This window comes from Salmo salar, chromosome ssa02, assembly GCF_905237065.1.
Source record: "Salmo salar chromosome ssa02, Ssal_v3.1, whole genome shotgun sequence".
Classification (NCBI taxonomy): Eukaryota; Metazoa; Chordata; class Actinopteri; order Salmoniformes; family Salmonidae; genus Salmo; species Salmo salar.
Genome location: NC_059443.1, coordinates 83,613,148 through 83,636,886, shown reverse-complemented (window position 1 = coordinate 83,636,886; position 23,739 = coordinate 83,613,148). Strand labels below are relative to the sequence as shown.

Here is a 23,739-nt window from a genome sequence, read left to right as displayed (position 1 = left end):
ACAGTGCAATTTCAACAAAAAAATGTGGCTGTCAAATAAACTAATTATTGTCTTTTGTTGAATTTATATTATATATTCCAAACTTGTTTAGCAATATACAGTCCCTCCAGGATTTTGTAGCATTTTGTTGTGATTTCTGCGACCAAAAATGGTTGATTTTGCGGCAACTTTTCCGAAATTCTCAGATACATGTTTCTTTTCACGTTAATTTCATATAAAGCAATAAAAAGTAATCTGTGCTCAGTTTTAGGACGATTTTAAGCAGAATACATAATACAAAAACAATTGGGCCATTTTCCACGGTAACAGTGCAGTAATTGGTCAAAATTTACAAGCCGCTTTGATTGGACCCTTTTATGCACTAAAAGTGCGGGATTGGTCAAAATTGCGAGCTCTCGCATAATATGCGCTGATTAGTTGAATTTGCATTGAATTATGCGATCTCGGGAAACCTGGAGAGACTGATTATGTTGTCCAATTGTGGCATGATTCCACAATTTATATCCGTTTGCATCAGTTTCAATGGGTAACTCTTATTTTGAACCAGACAGCCGATTCTACTATTGTTGCGCAGGCAAATATTGTTCACGACACACACGCAATAAGGAGATGGGGGGGGAGACTGTGTGAGAGGTGAAAGCAGGGGGGGATGGTGAATGATTCACAGAGAGAGCAGGGGCATATTCATTATGGACATATGGCACTGGTTCTGGGTCAGAACAAGAAATGTTTTTAATTTGAGCTGTTTGTTTTGTATCGGAATATGAAGGTGAACTTTGCTCTATGTGAAGGAGGTGAAGAGATTCTCTGCACTGTGTTTATAAATGCAGAAAGTACAAGAGCAGGAAAATGTGGAAAGTGGATTAATAGTTTGTAATGGGACCTGGCGAGCTACCAGGGCTGTGTATTTACATCCAACGACTACACAAGGGTGGTATTGGGATCTGAAAAGAAACGTATGTGGATGACCAAGTCGTAACACTACATTTAGGATTAGCTGAATGAAAATACAAATACAGTATGTCTTGATAAATAACACAAATCAATCTATACTGATTGTTCTCATGTATATTTCTGTGTGTTTGTGTCTTAAGTTTTGTCTTATGAATGTTAATAAATACACAGACGACCTTGTTCATTAGTGTGATGATTTTTATTGGTTTGTGATGATTAAAGTTAAAGCAAAGCAGCTGCAGTGATCATTTCAACAGACAGTAAAGATTCTATTTTGGAATGACTGGACAGCAGAACACCCAGAGGAACAGAATTAGAGTACAGTTCTAGAGAACACCAGCTAGAGTTCTACATTCTAGGAGAATTCCAGCCACCAGCCAGTAGTGTGCAGGATCCAGACATGACATCATGCCATGGATTTAATACCTCCTGGTGTCTAACTTTAACAAGACATGTACCCCTAATGCATCCATAGTATTACTATCTTTCTTTTATCTGGTGGAAATGGGTTTCTGAGTCCTACTCAAACCAAGCATGAGACTGAGACCAGGATTCAATCCCAGCACTTTGTCAGCTATGTGCCATTTTAAAGGTCATTTCTGATTGAACTGACATATCCTACATTCATTGTGAATGCAGTCTGATTATCATATTATATTAAGTAGCCTATTGAATCCCAGCCTGAATATTCAGTAGCCTATAGCAGGGTCAGGACTGAGTATTCAGTAGCATATAGCAGGGTCAGGGGTGAGGGGGCGTGCAGAGAAGTATTTCTGTCTGTCGTATAGCCCTTTTGTGTGTGTGGGGGGAGAGAGAGAGAGAGAGAGCGAAGGGTACTCCAGGGTAGGGTGCTCCTGCATACGGTCACGTTGTTGGACACTAAAAAGAGATGGCGGTGGTGTTGCTAGGGGTGTTGCTACGGGGCTCCAGCCTCAGTTTGATTGGTCGTTTTGGCATCAGCAGACCCTGCTTGTCCATCTCCAACGGGATCTATAGAGAATAACAGAACAGAACATAACCTTGGTTGTCCATCTCCAAAAGGATATATAGAAAATAACATGACATAACCCTGGTTATCCATCTCCAACAGGTTCTATAGAGAACAACAGAACAGAACATAACCTTGGTTGTCCATCTCCAACAGGATCTATAGAGAATAACAGAACAGAACATAACCTTGGTTGTCCATCTCCAACAGGTTCTATAGAGAATAACAGAACAGAACATAACCTTGGTTGTCCATCTCCAACAGGATATATAGAAAATAACATGACATAACCCTGGTTATCCATCTCCAACAGTGTGTGTGTGGTTGTGTGTGTGTGTGTGTGTGTGTGTGTGTGTGTGTGTGTGTGTGTGTGTGTGTGTGTGTGTGTGTGTGTGTGGCATCAGCAGACCCTGGTTGTCCATCTCCAATGGGATCTATAGAGAATAACAGAACAGAACCCTGGTTGTCCATCTCCAACATGATCTACAGAGAATAACTAAACAGAACAGAACCCTGGTTGTCCACCTCCAATGGGATCTATAGAGAATAAAATAACAGAACAGAACCCTGGTTGTCCATCTCCAACATGATCTACAGAGAATAACTAAACAGAACAGAACCCTGGTTGTCCACCTCCAAAAGGATCTATAGAGAATAACAGACCATGTTAAAACAGGTGGTGACCATGTTAAAAAAGGAACTGACCATGTTAAAACAGGCAGTGACCATGTTATTAAACAGGCAGAGACCATGTTAAAACAGGCGGTGACAATGTTAAAACAGGAGCTGACCATGTTAAAACAGGCGGTGACAATGTTAAAACAGGCAGTGACCATGATAAAACAGGTGGTGACCATGTTAAAACAGGCAGTGACCATGTTAAAACAGGCGGTGACAATGTTAAAACAGGCGGTGACCATGTTAAAAAAGGGTGATGACCATGCTAAAACAGATTGTGACCATGTTAAAACAGGTCCATGTTTAAAAAAAGGTGCTAGCCATGCTAAAACAGGTGGTGACCATGTTACAACAGCTGGTGACCATGTTACAACAGGTGCTGACCATGTTACAACAGGTGCTGACCATGTTACAACAGGTGCTGACCATGTTACAACAGGCGGAGACCATGTAATAGGTGCTGACCATGCTAAAACAGGTGCTGACCATGTTAAAAATGATGCTAACCATGTTAAAACAGGTGCTGACCAGGTAAAACAGCTACTGACCATGTTACAACAGGTGGTGACCATGTTAAAACAGGTGGTGATCTTGTAAAACAGTAGCTGACCATGTTAAAACAGGTGGTGACCATGTTAAAACAGGTGGTGATCTTGTAAAACAGTCACTGACCATGTTAAAACAGGTGGTGACTATGTAAAACAGGTGCTGCGGCGAGTGCAGCCTCTATCATTGAATGATACTGATGTTTGACGGTGTCATATTCTGTCTGCTCAGGTGAGCGTCTCACCTCGGTCTCGTCGCAGACGGAGAAAGTGAAACTCTGGAGGATCTCGACCATGGCCAGTTTGATCATGATCAGGGCGAAACGCATCCCGATACAGTTCCTGGGCCCCGCCCCAAACGGCATGTACGTGTACGGATCAATAGACTCCTTGTTCTCCTTACTAAACCTGGACAGGGAGAGGGCAGACATATTACACATTGTATTGTAGTTGATTTGTGGTTGTGTTTCAGTCATATTACACATTGTATTGTAGTTGATTTGTGGTTGTGCTGTGGTTGTGTTAAGGTTGTGGTATGGTTGGATTGTGGTTGTGTTATGGTTGTACTGTAGTTGTATTAAGGTTGTGTTATGGTTAGATTGTGGTTACAGTGTGGTCCAGTACCTCTCTGGTTTGAACTCCTCAGGGTCTGACCAGATCTCTGGGTCACGGTGGAGGGTCCACGTGGGAACCAGGACAACGCAGTCTTTGGGGATGACGATGCCGTTGATCTCCACCGTCTTCTTGGCGACCCTCTCCAGTCGCGGGGAGACGGGGAACAGTCTCAGAGACTCATTCAACACACAGTCCAAATAGTCCATCTGCATCAGAGCTTCGTACTGGATTGGAGCCTGCACCAGGGTTACATACAAATCAGAACCTCACCACATCTGGCACCAGGGTTACATACAAATCAGAACCTCACCACATCTGGCACCAGGGTTACATACAAATCAGAACCTCACCACATCTGGCACCAGGGTTACATACAAATCAGTTCCTCACCACATCTGGCACCGGGGTTACACACACATCAGTTCCTCACCACATCTGGCACCGGGGTTACACACACATCAGTACCTCACCACATCTGGCACCAGGGTTACATACAAATCAGAACCTCACCACATCTGGCACCAGGGTTACATACACATCAGTACCTCCCCACATCTGGCACCAGGGTTACATACAAATCAGAACCTCCCCACATCTGGCAACGGGGTTACACACACATCAGTACCTCCCCACATCTGGCACCGTGGTTACACACACATCAGTACCTCCCCACATCTGGCACCGGGGTTACCTACACATCAGTACCTCACCACATCTGACACCAGGGTTCCACACACATCAGTACCTCACCACATCTGGCACCCACACAGTACCTATCTCCTCCTGCAGATTGGTCATGATGTGGGGGTTACCTTGTTGGGGAACACAGTATCTATCTCCTCCTGCAGTTTGGTCATGGTGTGGGGGTTACCTTGTTGGGGAACACAGTATCTATCTCCTCCTGCAGTTTGGTCATGGTGTGGGGGTTACCTTGTTGGGGAACACAGTATCTATCTCCTCCTGCAGTTTGGTCATGGTGTGGGGGTTACCTTGTTGGGGAACACAGTATCTATCTCCTCCTGCAGTTTGGTCATGGTGTGGGGGTTACCTTGTTGGGGAACACAGTATCTATCTCCTCCTGCAGTTTGGTCATGGTGTGGGGGTTGGTTGCCAGGTTATAGGCCAGGAAACTCATAGTACTGCTGCTGGTCTCGTAGCCGGCGAAGATGAAGACCATGGCCTGAGACAAGATCTCATGATCAGTCAGTCCTGTGGAAGGAGAGAGAGAAAGAGAGTGAGAGTTCAAGAGAATAGTTTGTAACAGCTGTGTGTTTGTAACAGGTGCGTGTTTGTAACAGGTGTGTACTTGTAACAGTAGTTTACAGGTGTGTGTTTGTAACAGGTGTGTGTTTGTAACAGCAGTTTACAGGTGTGTGTTTGTAACAGTAGTTTACAGGTTTGTGTTTGTAACAGGTGTGTGTTTGTATCAGTATTTACAGGTGTGAATTTGGTAACAGGTGTGTGTTTGGAACAGTAGTTTACAGGTGCGTGTTTGTAACAGGTGTGTTTGTTTGTTTGTAGCAGTAGTTTACAGGTATGTGTTTGTAACAGAAGTTTACAGGTTTGTGTTTTGTAACAGGTGTGTGTTTGTAACAGCTGTGTGGTTTTAACAGTAGTTACATGTGTGTGTTTGTTCAGTAGTTTATATGTGTGTGTTTGTAACAGGTGTGTTTGTAACAGTAGTTTATTAGTTTATAGGTGTGTGTTTGCAACATGTGTATTTGTAGCAGTCGGTTAAAGTTGTGTGTTTGTAACAGTAGTTTACAGGTGTGTGATTGTAACAGGTGTGTGTTTGTAACAGTAGTTTATAGGTGTGTGTTTGTAACTGGTGTGTGTTTGTAACAGTAATTTCAAGGTCTGTGTTTGTAGGAGGTGTGTTTGTAACAGTAGTTTAAAGGTGTGTGTTTGTAACAGTAGTTTATTAGTTTACAGGTGTGTGTTTGTAACAGGTGTGTGTTTGTAACAGTAGTTTACAGGTGTGTGTTGGTAACAGGTGTGTTTGTAACAATAGCTTACAGGTGTGTGATTGTAACAGTAGTTTACAGGTGTGTGTTGGTAACAGGTGTGTGTTTGTAAGAGGTGTGTGTTTGTAGCAGGTGTTTGTTTGTAACAGTAGTTTACAGGTGTGTATTTGTAACTGTAGTTTACAGATGTGTGTTTGTAACAGTAGTTTACAGGTGTGTATTTGTAACTGTAGTTTACAGGTGTGTGTTTGTAACAGTAGTTTACAGGTGTGTGTTTGTAACAGGTGTGTGTTTGTAATAGTAGTTTATAGGTGTGTGATTGTAACAGTAGTTTACAGGTGTGTGTTTGTAGCAGATGTGTGTTGGTAACAGGTGTGTTTGTAACAGTAGTTTACAGGTGTGTGTTTGTAACAGTAGTTTACAGGTTTGTGTTTGTAACAGGTGTGTGTTTGTATCAGTATTTACAGGTGTGTGATGGTAACAGGTGTGTGTTTGTAACAGTAGTTTACAGGTGCGTGTTTGTAACAGGTGTGTGTTTGTAACAGGTGTGTGTTTTTAACAGTAGTTACATGTGTGTGTTTGTAACAGTAGTTTATAGGTGTGTGTTTGTAACAGGTGTGTTCATAACAGTAGTTTAAAGGCGTGTGATTGTAACAGCAGTTTATTAGTTTATAGGTGTGTGTTTTCAACAGGTGTGTATTTGTAGCAGTCGGTTACAGTTGTGTCTTTGTAACAGTAGTTTATCCTCTCTGGGCTAGGCGGGACGAAATCGTCCCACCTACGCAACAGCCAGTGTAATCCCGTGGCGCGATTTTCAAATACCTTAGAAATGCTATTACTTCAATTTCTCAAACATATGACTATTTTACACCATTTTAAAGACACGACTCTCGTTAATCTAACCACACTGTCCGATTTCAAAAAGGCTTTACAACGAAAGCAAAACATTAGATTATGTCAGCAGAGTACCCAGACAGAAATAATCAGACACCCATTTTTCAAGCTAGCATATAATGTCACAAAAACACAGAAGACAGCTAAATGCAGCACTAACCTTTGATGATCTTCATCAGATGACACACCTAGGACATTATGTTATACAATACATGCATGTTTTGTTCAATCAAGTTCATATTTATATCAAAAACCAGCTTTTTACATTAGCATGTGACGTTCAAAACTAGCATACCCCCTGCAAACCTCCGGTGAATTTACTAAATTACTCACGATAAACGTTCACAAAAAACATAATTATTTTAAGAATTATAGATACAGAACTCCTTTGTGCAATCGAGGTGTCCGATTTTAAAATAGGTTTTCGGTGAAAGCACATTTTGCAATATTCTGAGTACATAGCCCAGCCATCACGGCTAGCTATTTAGACACCCACCAAGTTTAGCCCTGACCAAACTCCGATTTACTATTACAAAAGTTTGATTACCTTTGATGTTCTTCGTCAGAATGCACTCCCAGGACTGCTACTTCAATAACAAATGTTGGTTTGGTCCAAAATAATCCATCGTTATATCCAAATAGCAGCGTTTTGTTCGTGCGTTCAAGACACTATCCGAAGTGTAAATAAGGGTCACGAGCATGGCGCAATTCGTGACAAAAAAATTCTAAATATTCCATTACCGTACTTCGAAGCATGTCAACCGCTGTTTAAAATCCATTTTTATGCCATTTTTCTCGTAAAAAAGCGATAATATTCCGACCGGGAATCTGCGTTTAGGTAAACAGACAAAAGAAAACAAAGCATGAGGTCGACTCGGGCACGCGCCTGAGTCTCACAGTACTGTAACCAGCCACTACCCAAACGCGGTACTTTGTTTCAACCAGAGCCTGCAAAGCCACGATTCAGCTTTTTGCCGCCTTCTGAGAGCCCATGGAAGTGTCACGTAACAGCAGAGATCCTCTGTAATGGATAGAGATAATCAAGAAGGGCAAGAAATTGTCAGACAGGCCACTTCCTGCATGAAATCTTCTCAGGTTTTGGCCTGCCATATGAGTTCTGTTATAGTCACAGACACCATTCAAACAGTTTTAGAAACTTTAGGGTGTTTTCTATCCAAAGCCAATAATTATATGCATATTCTAGTTACTGGGCAGGAGTAGTAACCAGATTAAATCGGGTACGTTTTTTATCCAGCCGTGTCAATACTGCCCCCTAGCCCTAACAGGTTAAAGGTGTGTGATTGTAACAGTAGTTTACAGGTGTGTGTTTGTAACAGGTGTGTGTTTGTAACAGTAGTTCTTAGGTGTGTGTTTGTAACTGCTGTTTTTTGTAACAGTAGTTTCAAGGTGTTTGTTTGTAAGAGTTGTGTTTGTAACAGTAGTTTACAGGTGTGTTTTTGCAACAGGTGTGTGTTTGCAGCAGTAGTACAGGTCTGTGTTTGAAGCAGTCGGTTACAGACGTGTGATTGTAACAGGTGTGTGTTTGTAACAGTAGTTTACAGGTGTGTGTTTGTAACAGGTGTGTGTTTGTAACAGCTGTGCATTTGTAACAGCAGTTTACAGGTGTGTGTTTGTAGCAGGTGTGTGTTTGTAACAGTAGTTTACAGGTGTAACGGATGTTTTCGGGAATAGAGGACCAAAACGCAGCAGGAATGTGGATGCTCATCTTGTTATTTATTTTAAATCAAGAGAACACCAAAATAACAAAAATGAAGAACGCACGAACAACAAAACAGTCTTGTCACTCACACAGGCAAAACAAGAAACAATCTCCCACAACACTACACCAAACAATTACCCATATATAGGCATATCAGAGGCAACGAGAAAGCACCTGCCTCCAATTGAGAGTCCAACCCCCCATTAACCTTCACATAGAAATACCACAAACCAGAAAGAACATAGAAATACAAAACCTAGAACATAGACCAAAACCCGGAAATAATAAATCAAATACCCTGCTACAAAAATCACCATCCCGAACCACATAAACAAAATACCCTCTGCCACGTCCTGACCAAACTACGATAACAAATAACCCTTATACTGGTCAGGACGTGACAGTACCCCCCCAAAGGTGCAGACCCCGGATGCACCTCATAAAAAAAATAAAAAAAAAAAACAACAACCACAACAACAAAAAATCCCCCTAAACTAAAGGGAGGGAAGGGAGGGTGGCTGCCGTCACCGACGGCACTTGTGCTACACCCCCCCTCCCCAACCCACCTATACAGGAGGTGGTTCTGGCTCCGGCCTACTGTCCTCCAGAATGCAGACAGACTTGCTCAGTTTCGGGCCGTAGGCAGACTCCCATCGTTCCGGATCGTAGGCAGACTTCTTCCGTTCCACACTGTAGGCAGACTCATTTGATACACAGTTAATCATATTAGACTTACTCAGTTCCGGGTTGCTGATAGACTCCCTTGGTTCCGGGTCATAGGCAGACTCACCCGGTTCTGGGTCACAGGCAGACCCCTTCGGTTCCGGGTCGCAGGCAGACCCCTTCGGTTCCGGGTCGCAGGCAGATTCCCTCGGTCCTGGGTCGCAGGCCGACTCCCTCGGTTCCGAGTCACAGGCAGTCTCCCTCGGTTCCGGATCACAGGCAGTCTCCCTCGGTTCCGGACTAGACACTGTTGCCGGATACTCTGGACTGCACACTGTTGCCGGATACTCTGGACTGCACACTGGTGCCGGATACTCTGGACTGCACACTGGTGCCGGATACTCTGGACTGCACACTGGTGCCGGATACTCTGGACTGCACACTGGTGCCGAACTCTCGAGGCTGGGCTGACGCACTGGAAGCCTGATGCGTGGTACTGGTACTGGATGTGCCAGTCTGGGGACACGCACCTCAGGGCTAGTGCGGGGAGCGGAAACAGGCCGAGTCGGACTGGGTTGACGCACTGGAAGCCTGATGCGTGGTGCTGGTACTGGAGGTATCAGCCTGGGAACACGCACCTCAGGGCTAGTGCGGGAGGGAGCACGGCCTGATGTGTGGTGGAGGTATCAGCCTGGGAACACACACCTCAGGGCTAGTGCGGGGAGCGGGAACAGGACGAGTCGGACAGCGTTGACGTACTGGACCGTAGAGGCGTACTGGCGGTCTCGAGCGCAGAACTGGCATCGCTCTTACTGGCTGGATGCTCACTTCCCCCTGGCAAATGCGGGGCGCTGGTACTGCGCGTACCGGCCTAAAAATACTTGGCCTCGCCACAGTACCCATTACCCCGAAGCACGGAACCTGTCCAGTCACTGATTGCCCAGAAACGATACGGGGCTTTGGCCTGGGGCTCAATCCTCGCCCAGCCAAACTACCCGTGTGCCCCCCCCAAAATAATTATTGGGGCTGCCTCTCGGGCTTAAATGCCAGTCGTGTTCCCCTGTAGCGTTCCCTGTCTTCGCTCCACTTCCTCCATGGACCTTCTCCGGACATAATCTCATCCCACGTCCACTTCTCACGATCGTCCATATCAAAGTCCATTTTCTCAGCGTTCCTCCTCTCCTTCTTCCGCTGCTTGGTCTTGTTGTGGAAATAATAAATCAAACACCCTACTACAAAAATCACCACCCCGAACCACATAAACAAAATACCCTCTGCCACGTCCTGACCAAACTACGATAACAAATAACCCTTATACTGGTCAGGACGTGACAACAGGTGTGTGTTTGTAACAGTAGTTTACAGGTGTCTGTTTGGAACAGTAGTTTATAGGTGTGTGTTTGTAACAGGTATATATTTGTTACAGTAGAATACAGGTGTGTGTTTGTAACAGGTGTGAGTTTGTAACAGTAGTTTACAAGTGTGTGTTGGTAACAGGTGTGTTTGTAAAATAGAACAGGTGTGTGTTGCAACAGAGTACAGGGTGTGTTGTAACAGGTATATATTTGTTACAGTAGAATACAGGTGTGTGTTTGTAACAGGTGTGAGTTTGTAACAGTAGTTTACAAGTGTGTGTTGGTAACAGGTGTGTTTGTAACAATAGCTTACAGGTGTGTGTTTGTATCAGTATTTTACAGGTGTGTGATTGTAACAGCAGTTTATAGGTGTGTGTTTGTAACAGGTGTGTATTTGTAGCAGTCGGTTACAGTTGTGTTTGTAACAGTAGTTTACAGGTGTGTGATTGTAACAGTAGTTTACAGGTGTGTGTTTGTAACAGGTGTGTGTTTGTAACAGTAGTTCTTAGGTGTGTGTTTGTAACTGGGGTGTGTGTAACAGTAGTTTCAAGGTGTGTGTTTGTAACAGTAGTTTACAGGTGTGTTTTTGCAACAGGTGTGTGTTTGCAATAGTAGTACAGGTCTGTGTTTGAAGCAGTCCGTTACAGATGTTTGATTGTAACAGGTGTGTGTTTGTAACAGTCGTTTACAGGTGTGTGTTTGTAACAGGTGTGTGTTTGTAACAGTTGTGCATTTGTAACAGCAGTTTACAGGTGTGTGTTTGTAGCAGGTGTGTTTTTGTAACAGGTGTGTGTTTGTAGCAGGTGTGTTTTTGTAACAGGTGTGTGTTTGTAGCAGGTGTGTGTTTGTAGCAGGTGTGTGTTTGTAACAGTAGTTTACAGGTGTGTGTTTGTAATAGTAGTTTATAGGTGTGTGATTGTAACAGTAGTTTACAGGTGTGTGTTTGTAGCAGATGTGAGTTTGTAACAGGTGTGTGTTGGTAACAAGTTTGTTTGTAACAGTATTTTACAGGTGTATGATTGTAACAGTAGTTTACAGGTGTGTGTTTGTAACAGTAGTTTACAGGTTTGTGTTTGTAACAGCTGTGTGGTTTTAACAGTAGTTACATGTGTGTGTTTGTGTTACGGATACAGGTAGTGTGTATCCTGTATTTGTATTTCTTTTCTCTCCTTCTCCTCCTCACAGGTGACAATCATCACTCCCCAATCAGTCATCAATCAGAAGACACCTTTTTGTTCCTTTTCCCTCAACCTATCACAGCCCCTTTCCCTTGGTTTAAAAACCCAGTCAGTTGTTTTCTCCCCAGATCAATCTTTGTGTTCATTCCCTCAATCGCTCGTGTCCAATCTCTATCTCCCTGTGTCTCTCTCCCTATCTCTGTATTGATCTCTTTTGTTTTTGCAACTACATGACACATTTGTCTGGTAATCCTGTGAGTATTGTTTTGTTGTTTGACTGTTTGTTTGTTTGGTGGGAAAAGGGGGTACCAAGACAAGTCGCCCATGGGCATACATTACCCGTAGGAATACTGTGTCTATGTACCCTAGTTAGAACTGGGCGGACCACCCTCTGTATTTTTGGTTAGTTAGCTAGCTGTTGTGGAAATAGGCTAGTCTAGCTTAGGGGTGTTTTTGATTATTGTTTCTTTGCTTGGGTCCAGCTCAGCCCCTTTTCTCACACCCCTTTACCGTGTGTTTAAAATAAACCTTTTGAGTTTGACGGTAGATTTCAGTTGTCTGTGGTTTTTGGTTCTCACTGTTACATGTCACGATTATAATTTGCATGATTTATGTTACGGGTCTCGTATCCATCCCCCCTAGACCGCTGGGCCAAAGGGATTCGTAACAGTTTGTAACAGTAGTTTATAGGTGTGTGTTTGTAAAAGGTGTGTTTGTAACAGTAGTTTAAAGGTGTGTGTTTGTAAAAGGTGTGTTTGTAACAGTAGTTTATTAGTTTATAGGTGTGTGTTTGCAACAGGTGTGTATTTGTAGCAGTCGGTTACAGTTGTGTGTTTAACAGTAGTTTACAGGTGCGTTTGTGTAACAGGTGTGTTTGTTTGTAACAGTAGTTTACAGGTATGTGTTTGTAACAGAAGCTTACAGGTGTGTGTTTTGTAACAGGTGTGTGTTTTTAACAGTAGTTACATGTGTGTTTGTAACAGTAGTTTATAGGTGTGTGTTTGTAACAGGTGTGTTCGTAACAGTAGTTTAAAGGCGTGTGTTTGTAATAGTAGTTTATTAGTTTATAGGTGTGTGTTTGCAACAGTGTCATGTCCTGACCAGTATAAGGGTTATTTGTTATGGTAGTTTGGTCAGGACGTGGCAGAGGGTATTTGTTTTATGTGGTTCGGGGTGGTGTTTTATGTAGTAGGGTGTTTGATTTATTATTTCCGGGTTATGTTCTAGGTTTGTATTTTCTATGTGGTCTCTAGTCTTTTGTATTTCTATGTCTAGTTTATTGGGGTTGGACTCAATTGGAGGCAGGTGTTTTCTAGTTGCCTCTGATTGAGAGTCCTATATATGGGTATGTGTTTGGTTAGGTGTTTGTGGGAGATTGTTTCTTGTTTTGCCTGTGTGAGCATGACAAGAATGTTTTGTTGTTCGTGAGTTCTTCGTTGTTGTTATTTTGGTGTTCACTTTGATTTCAAATAAATACAAGATGAGCATCCACATTCCTGCTGCGTTTTGGTCCGATAACCGTTACAAACAGGTGTGTGTTTGTAGCAGTCGGTTTGAGTTGTGTGTTTGTAACAGTAGTTTACAGGTGTGTTTTTGCAACAGGTGTGTGTGTTTGTAACAGTAGTTTACAGGTGTGTATTTGTAACTGTAGTGTAACGGTTGTCGTCTGGAATGGAGGACCAAAACGCAGCAGGAATGTGGATGCTCATCTTGATATTTATTTGAAATCAAAGTGAACACCAAAACAACAAACTCACGAACAACAAAACAGTCTTGTAAGGCTCACACAGGCAAAACCAGAAACAATCTCTCACAAACACTAACCCAAACAATTACCCATATATAGGACTCTCAATCAGAGGCAACGAGAAAGCACCTGCCTCCAATTGAGAGTCCAACCCCCCCATTAACCTAAACATAGAAATACAACAAACCCGAAAGAACATAGACCAAAAACCCGGAAATAATAAATCAAACACCGTACTACATAAAACACCATCCCGAACCACATAAAACAAATACCCTCTGCCACGTCCTGACCAAACTACAATAACAAATAACCTTTATACTGGTCAGGACGTGACATGTAGTTTACAGGTGTGTATTTGTAACGGTAGTTTACAGGTGTGTGTTTGTAACAGGTGTGTGTTTGTAACAGTAGTTTATAGGTGTGTGATTGTAACAGTACTTACAGGTGTGCGTTTGTAAAAATAGTTTCCAGGTGTTTGTTCGGCAGGTACCTTTTGTCTGTTCCTGTCCTGTCTTTGTGTCGTTGCCTTTCTGAGAGTCGATCATCAGTTGTAAGAAATCCACCTGACTCTGCGAATGAAATTAGGTCAAATACGTCCAATCACAACCAACACAAACAGATTCTACTGGATCTCATCCAATCACAACCAACAAGAACAGATTCTACTGGATCTTGTCCAATCATAACCAGCACAAACATATTCTGCTGGATCTCGTCCAATCACAACCAACACAAATGGATTCTAATTGATCTGGTCCAATCACAACCAACACAAACATATTCTGCTGGATCTCGTCCAATCACAACCAACACAAACCGATTCTTATTGATCTGGTCCAATCACAACCAACACAAACAGATTCTAATGGATCTCGTCCAATCACAACCATCACAAACAGATTCTAATAGATCTCGTCCAATCACAACCAACACAAACAGATTCTAATGGATCTCGTCCAATCACAACCAACACAAACAGATTCAAATATGAATGTAGATATTTGGGTCCCAATAATAGTGTTTTTCAATTCCGACATGATATCGATATGGACGTTCCATATTGGTCACCATCACTAGTTACATTACATATTTACATAGTTATATAAAAAATAAATGCAGAATATTACAATACAAATACAAATGTTCAGATGAAAATATCAACATAACAATCAAATATAAAACATGTTTACAGTTGAGTTCCCAGTGTCACGTCCAGATTTGATCTTAGCCAGCGAGGCGTAAAAGAAGTCTGTCACCTCAGTCGGGACGAAAGTAAACTTCATCTTGTCCAAGATAGGACCTATGAAGGGAAATAACACTGGAGGGGGGAGGAGGGGAGGACAGGAGAGGAAGGGAGGACGGGAGAGGAGAAGATGAGAGGAGGAGGGGAGGGGAGAGGAGGAGAGGAGAAGAGGAGAGGAAGGCAGGAGAGGAGGGGATGACAGGAGAGGAGGAGAGGAGGAGTGGAGAGGGAAGTTTTATAAAAAAGTATACAACTTCATATGATTAAAAAGTACAACTTTGTCTGTGTGTGTGTGTGTGCGTGTGTGCGTGTACGGTCTCACCGATTAGGAGCAACAGTGGGTTGAACATGTCAAACTTGAGCATCTTCTTGATGTTGTAGACGAAGGGGTCTGAAGGGTTGTTCAGAGAGTCAATGTCCACACTGAAGGCTGTGCTGGTGACCACGTCCATACTGTAGGGCCCGAAGAACCTGCAACACAACCACAATTACACAACTACTGACCACAACTACTGACCATGATTTCTGACCACAACCACAAAACTACTGGCTACAACCATTGACCACAACCACTGACCACACAACAACTGACCACAACTACACAGCAACCGACCACAACTACGTACCACAGCCACCAACTGACCACAACTACACAACTTGTGACCACAACTACTGACCCAAACTACTGGCCAAAAACTACTGACCAAAACTACACAACAACTGACCAGAACTACACAACCACTGACCACAACTTCGGACCACACACCTACAACTGCTGACCACAACTACCGACCACAACTACTGACCACACAACTACTGGCCACAACTGCTGAACACACAACTACTGACCACACAACCACCGACCACAACTACACAACCACTGAGCACAACTACTGACCACAACTACACAACTGCTGACCACAACTACTGACCACACAACTACTGACAACACAACTACTGACCACAACCACTGACCACACAACTATTGACCACAACTACCGACCACAACTACTGGCCACACAACCACTGACCACACAACCACAACTACACAGCTACTGACCACAACTACACAGCTACTGACCACAATGTACCACACAACTACTGACCACAACTACACAACTACTGACCACAACCGCTGACCACACAACCACTGACCACAACTACACAACTAGTGACCACAACTACTGGCCAAACAACAACAGACCACAACCGCACAACTACCGACCACAACCACTGACCACACCGCCACTAACCAGAACTACACACCTACTGACCACACAACCACTCACCACAACTACCGACCACAACTACTGACCACAATAAAACTGACCAAACACACCTACTGACCACACACACCTACTGACCACACAACCACTGACCACAACTACACAACTACTGACCACAACTACCGACTACAACTACTGACCACACAACCGCAGACCACACAGCTACCGACAACACCACTACTGACCACTACAGACTACACAACTACTTCCTGACTGATGTCTTGAGATGTTGCTTCACTATATCCACATAATTTTTATTCAAGATGCCATCTATTTTGTAAAGTGCACCAGTTCCTCCTGCAGCAAAGCACCCCCACAACATGATGCTGCCACCCCCGTGCTTCACGGTTGGGATGGTGTTCTTCGGCTTGCAAGCCTCCCCCTTTTTCCTCCAAATATAATGATAGTCATTATGGCCAAACAGTTATTTTTTGTTTCATCAGACCAGAGGACATTTCTCCAAAAAGTACGATCTTTGTGCAGTTGCAAACCGTAGTCTGGCTTTTTTATGGTGGTTTTGGAGCAGTGGCTTCTTCCTTGCTGAGCGGCCTTTCCATTATGTCGATATAGGACTCGTTTTACTGTGGATATAGAAACTGTTGTACCTGATTCCTCCAGCATCTTCACAAGGTCCTTTGCTGTTGTTGTCACAAGCGTTGTTGTAGGTAGACAACGACGCTTGTGACGGCACGGGAGCCGTCACCACCCCCCCTCCCTAATCCTCCAACTACGGAGGTGGCTCAGGCTCCGGCCTTAGTCCCCATTCTACTCTGCCCACCCCCAATGAAGGCTCAGGGCTGTAGACCATTGCTGGAGACCTCGGGCTGAGGTGCGTCGCTAGAGACCTCGGGCTGAGGTGCGTCGCTGGAGACCTCGGGCTGAGGAGCATCTCTGCCGGCTCCGGACTGTGGGACGTCTCTGCCGGCTCCGGACTGTGGGACGTCTCTGCCGGCTCCGGACTGTGGGACGTCTCTGCCGGCTCCGGACTGTGGGACGTCTCTGCCGGCTCCGGACTGTGGGACGTCTCTGCCGGCTCCGGACTGTGGGACGTCTCTGCCGGCTCCGGACTGTGGGACGTCTCTGCCGGCTTCGGACTGTGGGACGTCTCTGCCGGCTCCGGACTGTGGGACGTTGCCGGTAGCACTGGACGGGGAACTGTCGCCGGAAGCACTGGACGGGGAACTGTCGCCGGAAGCTCTGGACGGGGAACTGTCGCCGGAAGCTCTGGACGGGGAACTGTCGCCGGTAGTTCTGGACGGGGAACTGTCGCCGGAAGCTCTGGACGGGGAACTGTCGCCGGAAGCTCTGGACGGGGCACTGTCGCCGGAAGCTCTGGACGGGGACTGCGCACTGTAGGCCTGATGCGTGGGGCTGGCTTTGGAGGCGCCAGACTAGTGACACACACCACAGGGCTAGTGCGAGGAGCAGGAACAGGACGTACTGGACTGGGCAGGTGCACTATAGGCCTGATGCGTGGGGCTGGCTTAGGAGGCGCCAGCCTAGTAACACGCACCTCAAGGCTAGTGTGAGGAGCAGGAACAGGATACACTGGGCCATGAATCCGCACTGGAGGTCTGGAGCGCACATCCTGCACAACCCGTCCTGGCTGGATTGTCACTGTAGCCCTGCACGGGCGGAGTGCTGGCACAGGGCGAACAGGGCTGTGCTGAGGCATGATGGCTGCTGTGCGTAGAGCAGGCGCAGGGTAGCCTGGGCCTAGGAAACGCACTGATGGCCAGATGTACTGAGCAGGCATACTCCTTCCTGGCTGGATGCCCACTCTAGCACGGCACTTGCGGGGGGCTGGTATCGACTGCACCGGACTGTGCGTGCGGATGGGCGAGACCGTGCGCACTTCCGCATAGCACGGTGCTCTCCACGCCAAACGCTCCCCATAATAAGCACGGGGAGTTGGCTTAGGACTCACCCTTGGCCCAGCCAAACTACCCGTGTGCCCCCCCCCCAAATGTTTTGGGGGGGCTGCCTCCTCTCCTCCTGAAATGGAGGATATAAGGCCTCATACCTCCGTCGCTCTGCCTTTGCTGCCTCCAGCTCCTCCTTCGGGCGCTGGTACTCCCCAGCCTGGCTCCATGGACCCTTACCGTCGAGGATCTCCTCCCATGTCCATGACTCCAAATAGCTCCTCTGTTGCTCCTTCCGCTGCTGCTTGGTCCCTCTTTGGTGGGTGGTTCTGTCACAAGCGTCGTTGTAGGTAGACCAAAATGCAGCGGGTATATTTATCATCTTCTTTTATTGAAGGAAAACCAAAACACTTACACAAACAAACGACGAAAACAGTCCAGTAAGGTGCTCAGACTAAACAGGAAACAACCACCCACAAACACAAGAGAAAACTAACCCACTTAAATATGGCCTCCAATTAGAGGCAACGACAACCAGCGGCTTCTAATTGGAGGTCATTCCAAAACCCCAACATAGAAATAGAAAATATAGAACATAAACCAAAAACCCCGAAACACACTAAACAAAGACCCCCTGCCACGCCCTGACCAAACTACAATAACAAACAACCCCATTTACTGGTCAGGACGTGACAGTTGTTCTGGGATTGATTTGCACTTTTCGCACCAAAGTACGTTCATCTCTAGGAGACAGAACGCGTCTCTTTCCTGAGCGGTATGACGGATGCGTGGTCCCATGGTGTTTATACCTGCGTACTATTGTTTGTACAGACGAACGTGGTACCTTCAGGCGTTTGGAAATTGCTCCCAAGGATGAACCAGACATGTGGAGGTCTACAATTATTTTTCTGAGGTCTTGGCTGATTTCTTTTGATTTTCCCATAATGTCAAGCAAAGAGGCACTGAGTTTGAAGGTAGGCCTTGAAATACATCTACAGGTAAACCTCTACCTGATTCAAATGATGTCAATTAGCCTATCAGAAGCTTCAAAAGCCATGAAATAATTTTCTGGTATTTTCCAAGCTTTTTAAAGGCACAGTCAACTTGGTGTATGTAAACTTCTGACCCACTGGAATTGTGATACAGTGAATTATAAGTTAAATAATCTGTCGGTAAACAATTGTTGGAAAAATCACTTGTGTCATGCACAAAGTAGATGTCCTAACCGACTTGCCAAAACTATAGTTTGTTAACAAGAAATGTGTGGAGTGGTTGAAAAACTAGTTTTAATGACTCCAACCTATGTGTATGTAAACCTCCGACTTCAACTGTAGGTCCTGGATGGCAGAAAGCTTGGTCCCAGTGATGTACTGGTCCGTACGCACTACCCTCAGTAGCGCCTTATGGTCAGATGCCGAGCAGTTGCCATTAAAGGCAATGATGCAACTGATCAGGATGCTCTCAATGGTGCAGCTGTAGAACTTTTTGAGCATCTGGGGACCCATGCCAAATCTTTTCAGTCTCCTTAGGGGGAAAAGGCATTGTCGTGCCCTCTTCACGACTATCTTGGTGTGTTTTGGACCATGTTAGTTTGTTGGTGATGTGGACACCAAGGAACTTGTGCCCCGTCGATGTGAATGGGGACGTGTTCGGTCCTCCTTTACCTGTAGTCCACGATTAGCTAATTTGTCTTGCTCACATTGAGGGAGAGGTTGTTGTCTTGGAACCACACGGCCAGGTCTCTAACCTCCTCCCTATAGGCTGTCTCATCGTTGTCGGTGATCAGGCCTACTACTGTTTTGTCATCAGCAAACTTAATGATGGTGTTGGTGTCATGCTTGGCCATGCAGTCGTGGGTGAACAGGGAGTACAGGAGGGGACTAAGCACAAACCCACAAGAGTCCCCTGTGTTGAGGATCAATGTGGCAGACCTGGGGGCGGCCCGTCAGGACATCCAGGGTCCAGTTGCAGAGCGAGGTGTTTAGTCCCAGGGTCCTTAGCTTAGTGATGAGCTTTGTGGGCACTATGGTGTTGAACGCTGAGCAGTAGTCAATGAACAGCATTTTCATGCATGTGTTCCTTATGTCCAGGTGGGATAGGGCAGTGTGGAGTGCAATAGAGATTGCATCATCTGTGGATCTGTTGGGGCAATATGTGAATTGGAGTGGGTGTAGGGTTTCCGGGATGATAGTGTTGATGTGAGCCATGACCAGCCTTTCAAAGCACTTCATGGCTACCGACGTGAGTGCTATGGATCTGTTGTGGTGGTATGCTAGTCATGTAGGCAGGTTACCTTCGCTTTCTTGGGCACAGGGACTATGGTGGTCTGCTTGAAACATGTAGGTATTACAGACTCGGTCAGGGAGAGGTTGAAAATGTCAGTGAAGACACTTGCCAGTTGGTCCGCACATCCTCTGAGTACACGTCCTGGTAATCTGTCCTGCGGTTGCACATGTGACATGCTGGTAGATATTAGATCAAACGAATTTAAGATTCCCTGCATTAAAGTCCCCAGCCACTTGGAGCGCTGCTTCTGGATGAGCATTTTATTGTTTGCTTATGGCCTTATACAGCTCGTTGAGTGTGATCTTAGTGCCAGCATCAGCTTGTGGTGGTAAATAGACGGCTACGAAAAATATAGTTGAAAACTCTCTTGGTAGATAGTTTGGTCTACAGCTTATCATGAGGTACTCTACCTCAGGCCAAGAGTGCAAAGCTGTTGTCATGACGTTGGCCTCTTTTGGTACAGGGAGGACAGTTGACCCCCCCTCCCTTTTGCACCACCACCCCCTACCTTCCCCCCAATCCACCCTGTGTGTAAAGGGTCATAAAAACTCTAAAATTCCAGGAGAGTCTCTGTCCACATGGCCCATAGAGAGACACAGGAAATTCTTCCAACTCATAGAATTGGAGAGCCAAGCGACATTTTGTGTTCTGGAGAAGGTATGGAAGATTGGTGAAGAATCCAGCTACGAACTGATCCGCTTGGTACAATTTTGTGATACTCAGAAGAGACAATATAGCCATATTACCATAAAACTGTTTATATAATAGCATCATAATGTTTGTATAGAATGTATTAATAAGGATAAAGCTTTTGTAAGACATTGAGATGCTATTGTACTGATGTAATGTGATAGATTTGGTTTCTGTAACCAAATCTAACTCAGTCATAGGCACGCCCCCAGGGACCCATACAGGACCAGGCGTCATTTGACAAGCCTGTTCTATGGGCACTATAAAACACCCCCTGATTTACATTTCTTCAGACCAGGCCTACACTCTATGGCCAGAGGTTTGACCATCCAAGTACTCTACTGAAAGTGAACTATACCACGTGGTTAACTTTTAGACTATCGAGACCGACAGAATAAGAACAAGTCTTTGATATTAATTATTAGTCTGCAGCTAAGTAAATTATATCATCGAACGCGAAGACCAACGAAACAACCATTCTATGACGACATGAATGAATGTCGCTCTGAAAGATCCATTCTAACCGAGAGAGAGAGAACGCGGACAAAACTCCCCAACAGAACAGAACTCTCGAACAAGGATCACGACGACACACTGAGCGTAAATATATATTGATTGCAATTGTTCCCGAATGAGTGAGCCTTCAATTGTCAATTGTCAATATTAATGAACTCTGTGCAACTTCTCAGCTGACCGTTTATGACCCATTGTTCAACAGGCCGACCTGCCTGTTTAGCCCACAAGGGCACATTCCTCTACCAATCTTTTGTGACGATAACATTTTACATTTACATTTTAGTCATTTAGCAGACGCTCTTATCCAGAGCGACTTACAGTAGTGAATGCATACATTTCATACATTTTTTTTTTTTCTGTGCTGGCCCCCCCGTGGGAATCGAACCCACAACCCTGGCGTTGCAAACACCATGCTCTACCAACTGAGCTACAGGGAAGGCTGATAATTACTGTTTGTATGTTTTTCTGTTAATTACTTAGTGTAGTAAATAAATGATTTTAAGACAATTGATGTATGGATGATTTTAGTAAAGACTGGGTTCGTGCAGATACAACAATTTACGACGTTTGGAATGAGACTGGACTAGAGGTAAAATACACCATTTAAACCAGAAGATAATCGGCCTATACTATAATAGAATATAATATTATAGTACAGGAAAGTTTATATTAGGAAAATTTTAGCTTTGTAATCTGAATATTCTCCTTGGTGCCCCGATCTCCTAGTTAATTACAATTAAACAATTAATCAATTTAATCGCGTGATAATAATTACATTGATAAACATATCTAAAGTTTAATGGTAGCCCCAAAGACACGACACTGTCATCAAGGCAAAGGGTGGCTATATGTGTGTGTGAATTATAATCAAGACTCATAGGTGTAAGGTGAAAAGCCAGAGGTTAGGAATCAGGACTCACTCCTTCACTTCGATGGCCTGGTCTTTATCTGCCTGCTTCTTCATTCCGTTCAGCAGGTTAGCAGAGTGCCGCTTCATGATACCAAACATCTAGAGGAGAGAGAGAGAGAGAGGAGAGGTAGAGAGGTAGCGAGAGCGAGATACAGAGAGAGAGAGATGTGGAGAGGTAGAGAGAGAGAGAGAGAGAGAGAGAGAGAGAGAGGTAGAGTGAGAGGTAGAGAGAGAGGTAGAGAGAGAGAGAAGTAGAGGTAGAGAGGTAGAGAGGTGGAGAGAGAGGTGGAGAGAGAGGTAGAGAGAGAGGTAGAGAGAGAGGTAGAGAGAGAGAGTTAGAGAGGTAGAGATGTAGAGAGACAGAGAGAGAGGTAGAGAGACAGAGAGAGAGGTAGAGAGACAGAGAGAGGTAGAGAGACAGAGAGAGGTAGAGGTAGAGAGAGAGAGAGAGAGAGAGAGAGAATTTTGAGTTTTTACAAAACCTTTATTTTATACTCAAGTTAACATAAACAATGGCACACTGCCTTTTCAGAAATGAAACAACAAATGTAATTCCTAAAAAAATACAAAAAATACAAAAAAAAAATACAAAAGAACATATACATTCAACTTATTTCATTTACAAAAAATAGTTTCCCCTCCTCTACAAAACAAAGCGCTCCTTCGTATGCCCAGTTCTCCTCAAACAATGGGAGATCTTTTACAGCTGAGTAGAACTCAAAATCCACTTTTATTCTTATTTTCACTAATCCTTTAAAAACACATCTTACATCCTGCCCATATCCCGTTTCTATCTTATGTTTCCTACTCAGAAAAATGGGCATCTTAGCTTGTCCCCCCCAAAAAATTAAACAGTTGACATTTTATTTTCTGTTGCTTACTATATTGAAACCCCAAAATAAAAACAGTGTTATTGAAAATCTCCCCTTCAGCTTTAAACAAAGACTCCAGCATTTCCAGAAGGTGACTGTTGACCCAGGGTGTAGAGTATTCCCTCAGCAGTAGAAGGTGACTGTTGACCCAGGGTTTAGAGTATTCCCTCAGCAGTAGAAGGTGACTGTTGACCCAGGGTTTAGAGTATTCCCTCAGCAGTAGAAGGTGACTGTTGACCCAGGGTTTAGAGTATTCCCTCAGCAGTAGAAGGTGACTGTTGACCCAGGGTTTAGAGTATTCCCTCAGCAGTAGAAGGTGACTGTTGACCCAGGGTTTAGAGTATTCCCTCAGCAGTAGAAGGTGACTGTTGACCCAGGGTTTAGAGTATTCCCTCAGCAGTAGAAGGTGACTGTTGACCCAGGGTTTAGAGTATTCCCTCAGCAGTAGAAGGTGACTGTTGACCCAGGGTTTAGAGTATTCCCTCAGCAGTAGAAGGTGACTGTTGACCCAGGGTTTAGAGTATTCCCTCAGCAGTAGAAGGTGACTGTTGACCCAGGGTTTAGAGTATTCCCTCAGCAGTAGAAGGTGACTGTTGACCCAGGGTTTAGAATATTCCCTCAGCAGTATTAGAGACACATTTTTCCCTCAGATTACACAGATCCACAAAGAATTCGAAAACAAAACCGATTTTGATATACTCCCATATCTACTGGATGAAATACCACAGTGTGCCATCCCAGCAGCAAGATTTGTGATCTGTTGCCACAAT

At 44.5% G+C, this 23,739-nt stretch overlaps 1 protein-coding gene across 4 annotated transcripts in view; it reads right to left on the bottom strand.

Moving 5' to 3' along the window:
• Window positions 1–1,134: 1,134 nt before the first annotated feature.
• The window catches only part of LOC106593341 (cytochrome P450 3A27), a 34,186-nt gene continuing 11,581 nt past the window's right edge, over window positions 1,135–23,739 (bottom strand). The window contains exons 6-14 of one of the 4 annotated variants that reach the window (XM_045711224.1): window positions 22,108–22,196; window positions 14,870–15,018; window positions 14,495–14,622; window positions 13,795–13,873; window positions 4,853–4,989; window positions 4,593–4,616; window positions 3,790–4,016; window positions 3,411–3,573; window positions 2,224–2,376 (exon numbers count right to left, since the gene is read on the bottom strand). In XM_045711224.1, coding sequence (XP_045567180.1) covers window positions 2,239–2,376; window positions 3,411–3,573; window positions 3,790–4,016; window positions 4,593–4,616; window positions 4,853–4,989; window positions 13,795–13,873; window positions 14,495–14,622; window positions 14,870–15,018; window positions 22,108–22,196 — 1,134 coding nt within the window. In that variant the 3' untranslated portion in view covers window positions 2,224–2,238. Of the gene's footprint in view, window positions 1,945–2,223; window positions 2,377–2,410; window positions 2,480–3,410; window positions 3,574–3,789; window positions 4,017–4,592; window positions 4,617–4,828; window positions 4,990–13,794; window positions 13,874–14,494; window positions 14,623–14,869; window positions 15,019–22,107; window positions 22,197–23,739 lie in introns of those variants that run through there. The other 3 variants (XM_045711230.1, XM_045711218.1, XM_045711235.1) reach the window with 3 other exon arrangements.